This window comes from Mustela nivalis (assembly GCF_964662115.1).
Source record: "Mustela nivalis genome assembly, chromosome: 11".
Classification (NCBI taxonomy): domain Eukaryota; kingdom Metazoa; phylum Chordata; class Mammalia; order Carnivora; family Mustelidae; genus Mustela; species Mustela nivalis.
The window spans coordinates 22,532,677-22,545,651 of record NC_139030.1 but is presented as its reverse complement, the minus strand read 5'-3'; the positions used below and the strand labels follow the sequence as shown (position 1 = coordinate 22,545,651).

The window sequence follows — 12,975 nt, the reverse complement described above, 5'->3', positions numbered from 1 at the left end:
TCCCTGACAACAGCATTAGGAATATTTACCAAAGCAGCCTAATAAAGAACATTCTAGAGATACCTAAGAACATCTGAGTAACGAAAGTAATTTTGAGTATTTGCAGAGTAGCAATACCCAGTATCAAAACACAGTAAAATTCAAGGTAGAGTGGACAACAGGCATAAGAAAATTGCTTTCATGAGTGATTCTGGCAGCTCTCAAGAAAAATGATCAAAGTTCCAAAAGATTTTAACAAGCCCGAGGGGCATTACTTTGGAATGATCAAGAATAGTTTATGTGTAGACACAAATGTGGGGGAAGAGAAATTTCTTACGAAAAACAATTTTTCTTCTAGATGGTGACAGGGCAAGAACAGAAAAGAAAAATTGCCTGTCCTCTGAGCTCTACTCAGCTCAATTAGTGAGATGTCACAACATGAGAGCAGTTTGGATTGGCAGACAGGCATAAAGGAAAAAAAAAAAAAAAAAGGAAGAACACTGGCCCTTAGGAGCTGTTTTATCCTGCCTCTGAGATGGGAAGCAGTGTACCGGGTTTTGGAATAACTACTACTATATTAGAGAGAGGTGATGTGTTCTAGAGTATCTGCCCTATTAAATCCTCCCAAATAATCCTGAGGAATGAATCACTGTGCTTCCCTTAATTCTATGGCATATATTTCACACTTAAAACAAAGCCTTTTCAAAGGTGCAAACACCAACAGCCCTCCCCACACAAGAATGGTACACCTGAATGTACTTAATCATGGATAAGCTTGGACTGCCTACCATTTTAATGCTCAAGAATAGGACTTCTTACTCCATTACAGTCTGGGTCTCTTGCCAAAATACTAAGTCCAAAGTGAGCAGGACACTGCCAGGAATGATTTGGCCTAGCCTAGAATGAGTGGGAGTTGGGCTGGTCAAAAAGAAGCAAGAACTCAAAACTGGTTAAGTCGAATTAAAGCTTATGTGTAGCCATATTTTTCAGGGAAACAGATATTCAGATAGAGTGACAGTTTCCACATCATAACATTTTGCTATTAGTTAACAAAGTAGTATTAAAATGAGCTCTTTCTCTGTAGAAATATTTTTTTATCCACAAGCCTCTTCTAAGAAAGAAATATTCATGCTAAAATATTTCTATGCATCTTTGGAAAGAAAGTATTCTTTAAAACATTATTACCTTACTATGAAAAATAAAATGCACTATACTCATTTTCAAATTTAGATCACTTCTCTTTGGGGAGAAGACAGACCTTTAAAATTGCAATTATTTATAAAAAAGCACACATATTTAATTTATATCCTCTCATTTAGTTGCAAACATAATCAAAACTCAAAAATGTATTTAAGTAGGCAACATATAGGGGCGCCTGGGTGGCTCAGCGGGTTAAAGCCTCTGCCTTCAGCCCAGGTCATGATCCCAGGGTTCTGGGATCGAGCCCTGCATCGGGCTCTCTGCTCAGTGCAGAGCCTGCTTCTCTCTCTCTCTCTCTCTCTCTGCCTGCCTCTCTGCCTACCTGTGTTCTCTGTCAAATAAATAAATAAAATCTTAAAAAAAAAAAGTAGGCAGCATATATTTTTAAAAAGAATAGGTAATGAATCTCAATGTATCATCCCTCCCACCCCCATCTACACTGTTAACACACAGATTTCCAACCAAAAACAAAATAGAACTTCCGGGAACTCTTGCCTTCAATCATGTGAAGAATTCATAAGGGAAAATAGAAGTCCAACAGAACTTTCATGTCCCTACATTTGAGCTTTTATTAAGGAGAATTTCAAAATAAAAAAATATAAAATATAAGGTTAAATAATTTACTCAACATATTATAGACTATAAAAATTTTAAATATATTATGTATTTTATTATGCACAGGAGAATCAAGGGCATCAGCCAACTGACCTGATAATCCAATAAACTATTTAGAAGTTTTCTGCCTTGATAAGAGTTTTGAGTAAACTACATGCCAGAACTATTTAGCATCACAAACATACTTAGCATAAAGCTATTCAAGTATTGCTGTCACTTTGGCAGTTCTAGAGAAAAAGCCATCACATTGATAGTTTCAGGTTTAAAAGGGATGCTTTTTATGAGAGATTATAAAAATTGATTCCACTGACAGGTTCAGAGCAGTGTATGAGCTTATGTACATAATACCAACCTTTTTTTTTTTTTTTTTAAATCACGGAGATTTCAGTGGGGATCCAACAGTCAGGAGTTTTCAGATCAATTTTGAAATACTCTTTGGGCAATTATAGTTTGGAGGTCCCTATGTCTTTCTTCTAGAAGGACTAGTGTTTTTGAGAATTTAAATGATACATCATAGCATAGGAGACCAGGGTTCTAACATTTTTTCTACAGAACTAGCCACCCACTCATCCAGAGAGAAGGCTTTTTTTAAAATAAAGCATCTAGTAAACATCATTTGACAATACACAAGGTAGTGCACTAGGGGCTAGAATGAGTTACAAAAATAGAAAGACCTTGCCTTCACAAGACCTCCCATTCTACAGAGAAATGAAGAATGAATAAGCACATGTAGGTATGCTGACATTTACCCAGACATGTACATTATATATACATATACACAAATTGTATATATGTTTACATATATATTTATTAACTCTCTGTTTGGCTCAATCTGACATATTCAGAATTTTCCTTTTGTACAGGTACTGAAGATATATGTGCCTCTCTTACTGCTAAAATTTGGGTTAGATGTTTTTCTAAGCACTTACTTATGTGAACAGAACAGAGAGTACTAACCTTGTTCTAAAAATAGGAAAGTAAATCTAAGCCCGAGAACTAATTGGAAAGGAGACACATAACCTAAAGCCAGTAGTGAAACTGAACTTTACAAAAAACGCTCTGTGGGTGTAGCTCTAACTAGATCATATTTCCAGCTTAGGAAAACAAATAGCCATCTTTTCTAAAGAAAACTTGCCATAAATAATGGAAGTTGGGGAATATTTCCTCAATAATGAAAATTCCTGCCAACCCAATTTATTTTCAGAGGAGTTAAGAAATTATGGGTAACTTTCAACAGTTTTCTATATAGTACGTAACATGCACACATACATACATCACACAAGAGGCTCTTATATTTAAGAGCGAATATATAATGAAGTCAGCAAAGATTGGTTTCCACAAATCTACTCCCAGGTAAAAAGTGTGCTTGCTTTAGAAAAGAAATTTCTCTAAGGAGAATTTCTTCTAAATTTACAATTTTTTTTTTAAATAACAGTATTCTTCCTTGCCGTTCAGAGACTTACAGGTAGAGAGGGAAGCCTTATTACCTAATGCCCCTATCAATTAAATTATGTTAAAATACAAAGTATAGATTAGGGTGAAGTTTTTCAATTCAAGTTGAATTAAGGCACACTCATGCTAGACATCTGAAACCTCTTTATAGCAGAACACATACCACATACCACACTAAGTTTGATTTCTCCTCAATAAAAGCCAGGATTCGTTTTGGAGCATAGCAAACAAATGTCTCTGGAATGCTAATATTCCCTTCTTGAAACAAAGAGTTAGAAATACCTCTTGCAGACAGCCCCATCCTCACATATTTTTACTTATGGAATTTACCTAAGTTATTCTTAAAGTTGGGTTCAATTCTTTTTTCAGCTTGTACTACTTCTTAAGGTTACCAGTTTCATATGTCAATCAAGCGTTTTGAGAAAGTTTCCTTTAAGTCAAAACAAGTTGACAATTATCTTTATCTTATTCATACTCTCAAATTTGATAGACATACTTCTACACATTTGCCTTTGCATACTGAAAATAGAGTCTTGAAGTCTGCACTCCAATGAAGTCCCTTTAATCCCTTGGTAATTTCCTAGTTCATAAAATTAGCATATTAAAAATCGGTGTTTAACGTGTTATTAAGGCTTAGCTCTCATTGAAGGTTATGAGAAAGAATAACTACCGTGTATTGTTTATAAATGCTTAGTAGTTATTTTCCTTTTTATTTTATTTTTTTTTAATTTATTTGACAGACACCTCACAAGTAGGCAGAGAGGCAGGCAGAGAGGGGAAAGCAGGTTCCCTGCCCAGCAGAAAGCCTGATGTGGGCCTTGATCCAAGGATGCTGGGATCATGACCTGAGCAGGAAGGCAGAGCTTTAGAGCCACCCAGACACCCCAGTTACTTTCCTTTTTAAATGTCTGGAAAATCCCCTAGGGAGGGGGAAATAGTCCTCATACACTGAATTCACTAGAAAAATTTTCCTTGTATTCATAAAACTGTCTTACACCTTTCTTTGTACTAAAGCAAGGCTTATTATCTCCTTAGACCATCTTTGCTCTGATTGTTGCTCTCCTGTTTTTATTAATCATATTGTAATATTTCGCCTCACCAAACTACAATATTTGTAAAGTTTTGGGGGTTTCTTTGTTTTTACAATCTCTATGTTGATTTTATGATTTTCTGCCTTGTCTTCCCCCATAGGTTTGTAATAGTTTTGAGAAAAGAAACTATGGTCACTATCTAACTGCATAATCTTAAAAAAAAAAAAAAAAGAGAGAGAAGAGAGAAAAATTAAAATACTCTGCCATCTTAGAACATAACTATTTTTTGGTGGAATGGTAATTTTTCACTTTTCAGTGAATTATGGGTCTTAACAAAACTTACGAGAAAAATATCTAGGATGTTGGCCTTAATTGACACATGGTATCTACTTGCATGTCTGTATGCATTCAAATTAATTAAGAATGGAAATATGGATTTCCATTCCACTAAACAATCTGTATGGAAAGTCTAATCAAAAGGGGGATCAGAAAGTCTAATCAAAAGGGCAGAAATTAATAGAATTAGTAATTGAAGCCTATGCATGCAGCTATTCTGTTAAAATAGCTGCATGATTAGAAAGGAACTATATATGCATATAGGACTCCTTTCACAACTTTAAGAATAAAGAATTTTCAACAATCAACATGTGCGCTAACTATTCAAATTGACAGATTTGATCTGTCCAAATCTGATAACCACTATATAATCATGGAAGAAATTTGAGGTCTTTATTAAAATTCTTAACTAAATCTTAGACTATTACATGGGTAAAGGCAACTAACATACTCTAATCAATTTTGCCGAGGATGGCAATTTTACTAGACATCTGTATGGAAGGGTATACTCCAAATTCTATTTATGAAAATAGCTTTGACTTTTTGGGTAACAGGTAGAGAAATAGCTTAGAAAAGATATGAAAAAACTGGAAACTTTAGTGAGGTTGAGAAGAAAAAAATAGATGAAGAGTTTGGTGAAGGAAAAGAGTACCCCATTTTTGAAGTACATGGATGAAACCATTAACTACTTACTGCCATAAAGTACTTGACATTCTCCCAACATTAGTATTTATATATTTTTTAGTATTTATATATATTTTTTTTCTTTTTATTTATCATGCCATGAATTCATAGGGAATGGGTTCCAGCAGTTCGGGCTCTTTTCCATTGGTTCTCACGAAATGTGCTTCTCTGGGTGGAGCAGGCTGACGCTTCAGCTGAACCCAAGTACCTTTCTCTTTGGCTTCCTTCTTTTTCTGATCATTTTCCTTTACACGCTTCAGGAAGCTATCTCAGCTCTTTGAATGTTTAATATGCTCAATGCGGACATTAATTCTCTTGGCAAGAATCTTGCCCTTAACTTGTTTGTTTACAACAATACCAACAGCATGCTGAGTAACATTGTAGACTCTTCCAGTTTTGCCATGGTAACATTTGTGGGGCATTCCCTTTTGAACAGTGCCCATTCCCTTGATGTCCACAATATCATCTTTCTTGTAGATTCGCATGTATGTGGCCAAAGGAACAACTCCATGTTTTCTAAAAGGCCTAGAGAACATGTACCGGGTACCTCTCCTCTTTCCCTTTGTGTTGGTCATTTTGGCAAATTACTGGAAGATGGCGGTTCCCAGTATTTATATTTAAACACACACACACACACACACACACACACACACACACACAAACACAAATCACTTTTATAATATGAATAATCAAGTTATACTTCAAGACCATACAAAACCAGGTGGATTATTTTTCATACACATTATCATTGCCAGTAATACCAACTTGGTCTCTGCATTACCTAGGAGTGGACAAGACCTCCATTACTTACTCTGTTATATTACTCTATGTCCTCCTAACCCCTCTTTTGAACTTGTGATAACTTTTTATGAGTTATTTATAGCAAGAGAATGACTTCCATTTCCAAAGGAAGTAATCAAGTGAGTAATTTTTTAGTTGTTTTTTTTTTTTGTTGTTGTTGTTGTTGCTTCATGTACTTTACCTGATTCTTGAGATCCAGTCTGGGACATGGGCGACCTCCATTGTAAGGTTTTTCTTTTAGCCATTTGGACCGAATTCGCACTCCAATCCCACAAGATGAGCTGCAAGACCCCCAACTAGACCAGTCGCTTAACTTGCAATCAAATGGGCATGGGATGACACACTCTTCTTGAATATAACCTGAAAGAAAAAGATTTATGTGAAGGGAGGAAAATCTAGGCAAAATGTACTGATCAAATTTACCTCTTTATAGAAAGTAAAAAGTCCCAGCTCAGATTGTTCAACAACATCGCTGCAATGGCTTCAGTGATTTTCTATTCAAATAAACAGACAATGGTTTAAGAAATAGGTAATATAGTCACATCTGCATTCCAAATCTGTGCCATCTTATCACTTTATAGCCAATTCTGGGAGGAAAGAGCAAAGAAAATGCAGTTACTCCTATTTTCTGTTAGGAAGAAATAAATTATCGCAGGGCTAATGATGGCACTATCTCCCCTCACTGAGCCTTATGTTCTATAATTCCCACAACTCACCATCTGGAATCAGGGTGCATAAGAGAATGCACCTTTTTTAGTATTTGTGATCTGCAAAGTTTTCACTAAAAGAGCTCTTGATTCTTACTTCCAGGTAGTGTGGCTTGGAGTTGGGAGGAGGAGAGACAGTGGACCACAAATTAAGAGAAGCAGGATATTATACCAACTAGAGGAGCGGTGAAAAGTTCCATGATGATATTGACTGGAATCAAAAGACATGGGTGGAAACGCACAGGTAGATGCTCTAGTTATCTGGACTTATTCCTGTCCCAGCCCACTTCCTGCTATAGTCTTTTTCTGGACGATCCCATTATTTAACTATTGCCTCCACTGATCATTACCAAATATTTATTTCCAATTCCAACCTTACTGACTTTTCTAAGACCTACTGATCCACTCTAATTGGATGCCTGATTATCTCCAAATTCAATATATCTAAAAGTGAGGCCATCAATCTCCTTTAAAGAAAAAAAAAAAAAAAGAAAGAAAAGAAAAAAGCTAATTCTCTTGTATCATTCATCTTAACTAAGTGCAACCTATCTGATCCCTGTACCCTGGTGTCCATGCCTGTATAATTTTATCCCTTTGAATTTGGGCAGAATATTTGACTATAATAGAATTCCATTCCCATGATTAGGTTATAATATATAGTAAAAAGTGAGGAACTTCACCAATATAATATATCAAATTACTTAATTTTGAGCCCTGAATTCATGACCTCTGTGGACATACCAGATCTACATGCAGTTATACAGCAATTCCTCCTGGAGGACTGTGAGCTAACTAAACAACTTCAGCACAACAAAAAAGAGACCATGTAGAGAATGCAAAACAGCTGTGACACAGTAACTAAAGAAACCGCCATGCCTAGTGCTGTGAAGTACAGTGAGAAAGGATAGTACTGAGGGACCATAAATGGGTTTGTCTATCCGGGGCACAGACACAAACAAGCAAACAAACAAGGTTTAAAAAAGCACTAGAGGGGCGCCTGGGTGGCTCAGTGGGTTAAGCTGCTGCCTTCGGCTCAGGTCATGATCTCACGGTCCTGGGATCAAGTCCCGCATCGGGCTCTCTGCTTGGCAGGGAGCCTGCTTCCTCCTCTCTCTCTCTCTGCCTGCCTCTCCATCTATTTGTGATTTCTCTCTGTCAAATAAATAAATAAAATCTTAAAAAAAAATAAAATAAAATAAAAAAGCACTAGAATGAAAAGAAAATAGCCTTAGAACCTTGTCAAGTAGAAAACTGCTAGAACTCTCTCCAGGTTGGAGAGGCTGGCTAGGATCACAGTGATATTCCCCCTCCATCCTCCGGATAGGAGGAGGGTCCAGGCATCCTAGCCAGACTACCACTTCAGCAACCCCTGGGCCCCTAGCCCACACCAGCCCCAGATGCCCTTGGGGCACAGAAAAAGCCACAGGTTAAAAGAGTAACTAGAACATAAAGGATCCAGCCTTAGATCTCTGCCATGCAATGGAGGGCCTGGCAAGTGCCACAGTTTATTTACTCCTTCCATCTTGATGATGTGGACAAAAATGGGATCCAGGCACCACAGCTGGCCTATTGCCTCAAGTGAGCCTATTGCCTCTAACCAACACTAGCCACAGCTGTCCCATCAAGGAGGCCCCAGGGCAGCCCATACTGGGACACACCTGGTCAGTACTCACTATAGCTTCAGTTATCTTTCCGAGGGGGTGTAAGCACAAAGCACCCCAGAACACTCCAGGTCTGCACCACTTACGCACTATATAATTTGGCAGGGGGAGCCCTACCTGGAGTGCTTTGGGAGCACCTGGGCCACTTCCACCTCAGCTCCAGCCATTGTGCCAGGATGCCTTGGGTGTGAAGTACCATGGGACACACAGCCCATGCCCATATAGCCTCCAGTCATCCCTCCAGGGTGCCCCTTCTGTGCAGAGTGCCCTGAGACACCCAAGCTTACATCTACTTCAGTTCAGCTGTGTTTCCAGGACAGTCCCAGCCTGGAGGGTCCCAGGATCCCCAGCCCACCACAGCCACAGCTCCAGCAGTGAAAGTCACCAGGTATACCTCTAGTTTAGGTGAAGTAGCTGTTCTACCAAATTTATATAAACAAAGTCAAGCAAATGGGAAGACAGAAGACAATGTCCCAAATGGAAAAACAAGGCAAAACCTCAGGAAATGAACTAAGTGATGTGGAAATGTGCAATATGCTTGATAAAGAATTTAAAGTAATGGTCATAAAGATGCTCACCAGACTAAAGAGAAGAGTGAATGAACTCAGGGAGAACTCCAACAAAGAAACGGAAAACATAAAAAATAACAATCAGAGTTGAAGAATACAATAACTGATATGAAACATACACTGATGGTATCAAAAGAATGAATCAGTGGTCTGGAAGACTGGGTAATGGAAAGTGACCAAACTGAATAGCAAAAAGACACAGGAAAAAAAAATGAGAATAGGTTAAGGGATCTTTTAGACAGTATCATGTAAACAAATGTATGTATTATATGGAATTCCAGAAGGAGAAAAAAAGAATAAAAGGGGCAGGAAACTTATTTGAAGAAATAGTAACCCCAAAATTTTCCTAACCTGGGGAAAAAGAGATATTCAGTTTCAGGTAGTATTAAAAGCCTCAAATAAGATGAATCCAAGGAGGTCTACACCATGACACCCAAGAATAAAAGTGGCACAGATTAAAAATAAAGAGAATTTTAAAAGCAGCAAGAGGGGAGCAACTATTATGCACATGGGAATTCCCATAAGACTATCAGCTGATTTTTTTTTTTAAAGAAACTTGGCAGGCCAAGAAAGAGTGGCAAGATATATTCAAAGCACTAAAAGGAAACAAAACAAAACCTACAACTAAGAATACTCTATCCAACAAGATCATCATTCAAAATTAAAAGAGATAGTGTTTTCCAAACAAAAAGTCAAAAGAGCTCATCACCACTACACTTACCTGAAAAGAAATGGTAAAGGAGCTCTAAGCGAAAAACAAAAAGTCATAAAGAGTAAAAAAATGAAAGAAAAGGGGACTCATAATAAAAAGATGTAAAATATGACAACATATACATGAACTATGGAGCAGGGAGTAAAAATGTTCTTTTAGAATGTGTTGAAGCTTAAGTGACCACCAACTGCTATATATTTAGGATGCTATATATGAACGTCTGGTAATCACAAACCAAAAACTTCTAATAGATACACACACATACAAAAAAAAAAAAGAGGAAAAAAGCCAAACAGAAGACTATAAAAAGTCATCAATCACAAAAGAAAGGAACAGAGAAGTATGTAAACAACCAGAAAACAATTAAAAAATGGCAATAAGTACCTAACTATCAATAATTACTTCCAAAGTAAATGAGCTAAATGCTGTTATAAAAAAAGTAAGTTAACTGAAGGGATGAAAACCAAGCCCCAACTATAAGTTACCTGTAAAAGACTCACTATAGACACATACGAACAAAAAGTTAATGGATAAAAAAAGATATTCCATGCAAATTGAAGAGAAAAAAAAGCTGACTTAGCTGTACTTATATTAGACAAAGGAGACAAAGATTGTATCAAAAGACAACAAAAATACTACACAATGATAAAGGGATCAATCCAGTAAAAAGATAATGATTGTACAAATTTATGTATCCAAAATTTGAGCACACAAATACAAAAAGTGAATATTTGAAGACATAAAAGGAGATACTGACAGTAATACAATAGAAGTAAGGTACTGTATCATTCCACTTACATCAATGGATAGATAATCTATGTAGAAAAAAAAAATCAATAAAGCAGCAGTGACTTTGAATGATACATTAGGCCAGACGGACTTAAGATGTACACAGAAAATGTCACCCCAAAACACAACACACGTTCTTTTCAAGGGCCCATGGAACATTCTCCAGAATAGATGTATGAGGTCACAAAGCAGGTCCCCCAAAATTTAGGAAGATTGGAATCTTATCAAGTATCTATCTTTCCCAAACCCAATAGTATAAAACTAGAAATCAGTTATAAGAAAAGGACTGGAAAAAGGTACAAACATGGAAGCTAAATAAAATGTTATTCAACAACTAGTGAGTCAATGGACAAATCAAAAAAAAAAAAAAAAGAAGAAGAAGAAGAAGAAGAAGAAGAAGAAGAATATAACCTGAGACAAATGAAAATAAAAATGTAATGGTCCCAAAGCTTTTGAACATATTGAAAGGTATTCTAACAGGAAATTTGTAGTGACACAGGTGTACCTCAAGAAACAAACAAGCAAGCAAAAAAAACCAAATGATCTAATCTTTGTTGAAAGGAACCAGAAAAAGAAGAACAAAGTCAGTCTAAAGTTAGAAGGAAGGAAATAATAAGAGCAGAAGCAAATGAAATAGAGACAAAAAGAAAAATAGAAAAGATAAGTGAAACCTAGGAGCTGGTTCTTCGAAAAGCAAAATTGATGAACTTTAGCCATAGTACAAAGAAAAAAAAATTAAAAGACCCCAAATAAATAAAATCAGAAATGAAAGGAGGAAGTGACAACTGATACCACAAATACACAAAGGATCATTAGATTATATGCCAACAATCTGGACAACTAGAAGAAATGGGTAAAGCTTAGAAACATAATCTTCGAAAAGCAAATCAGGAAGAAATTGAAAAATCTAAACAAACTATGAGGAACAAAACTAAATCAGTCATCAAAAAATTTTAAACAACAACACTATGAGACAAAAGTTCAGGATCAGACGTATTCATAGGTAAATTTTACCAAACATTTAAAGAATAGTTAATACATCCCCAAATTAATCAAAAAAAAAAAAAAAAAAAAAAAAGAAGAGGAAGAAAAGATTGAAAATACATTTTGCAAGCACAGCATTGTCCTGATACCAAAACCAAATGCATTATAAAAAACAAAAAAGAAACTACAAGCCAAAATCCCAATAAATGTGGATACAAGAATCCTCAGCAAAATATTAAGAAATTGAATTTAATAATGCATTAGAAAGATCATTCACCATCATCTAGTGGTATTTATTCTGGAGATGCAATGATGGTTCAATATCCACATATTATTCAATGTGATACACCACATCAACAAAACACAAGATAAAAATGATAAGGTCTTCTTAATACAAACAGAAAAAGCCTTTGATAAAATTCAACATCCATTCATGATAAAAACTTGCAAACTTACAAGGTGGTTTTTAGGGAACATACTTCATCATAATTAAGGCTATATAGGACAAGGCCAGAACAGACATCATACTCAACAGTGAAAAACGGCTTATCTGTAATATCAGGAAAAAAGAAAAGAATGTCCATTCTTGCTAGCTTGATTTAACATGGTACTAGAAATACTAGTCATAGCAGTCAGACAAAATAGGTGCCCAAATTGCTAAGAAAATATGAAACCTTCACTATTTGCAGATGGCATGACATTATACATATAAAACCCTAAAAAAGGCAGCAAAAAACTCTTCAAACAAATGAATTCAGTAAAGTTCTAGGGTATGAAGTGTATAGAAATCTGTTGTGTTTCTTACATTAACAGCAAAGTAGCAGAAAGAGAAATTAATAATCCCATTTTACAATTGCACCAAAAAGCACAAAATACCTAGGAATTAACTGAACCAACAAGGTGAAATACTTATACTCTGAAAACTATAATGATGAAAGAAATTGAATATGATATAGACTGGAAGATTTACTATGCTCATGGACTAGAAGAGCCAATGTTGTTAAAGTGTCTATACTACCTCAAGCAATGGACAGATTTAATATGATGCCAATCTAAAACACCAATAGCATTTTTCATGAAGCAGAATATTAAAATTTGTATGGAGCCACAAAGAACTAGCCAAATAGCCAAAAGCACTCTTAAGGATAGAACAAAACTGGAAGTATCAAAATCCCAGATTTCAAGATTTACTACAAAGCTGTAATCATCAAAACATGGTACCAGCACAAAAAGACACAGATCACTAGAATAGAATAAAGGGCAGAAAAATAAAGCAATTGCTTTTTTAGTTTTAATCTATGACAAAGCAAAAATATACAATGGAGAAAAGACAGTCTCTTCAACAAATGGTTTGGGAAAAACTGGACAGCTACATGCAAAAGAATGAAACTAGACCACTTTCTTACAGCACATACAAAAATAAATTCAAAACAGACTGAAGACCTAAACGAGAGA

The 12,975-nt window shown here is 35.9% G+C and overlaps 1 protein-coding gene and 1 pseudogene across 3 annotated transcripts in view; both read right to left on the bottom strand.

Annotated features, from left to right (window-relative positions):
- THSD7B (thrombospondin type 1 domain containing 7B) overlaps positions 1-12,975 on the bottom strand; it is an 824,611-nt gene that overhangs the window by 192,709 nt on the left and 618,927 nt on the right. For both annotated transcript variants that reach the window (XM_082689340.1, XM_082689339.1), the window contains exon 15: positions 6,280-6,458. In XM_082689340.1, the coding sequence (XP_082545466.1) occupies positions 6,280-6,458 (179 nt within the window). The remainder of the gene's footprint in view (positions 1-6,279; positions 6,459-12,975) is intronic.
- LOC309843693 (large ribosomal subunit protein eL21 pseudogene) lies at positions 5,368-5,903 on the bottom strand (annotated as a pseudogene). Its single transcript has one exon. The product of its transcript is annotated as a large ribosomal subunit protein eL21 pseudogene (transcript).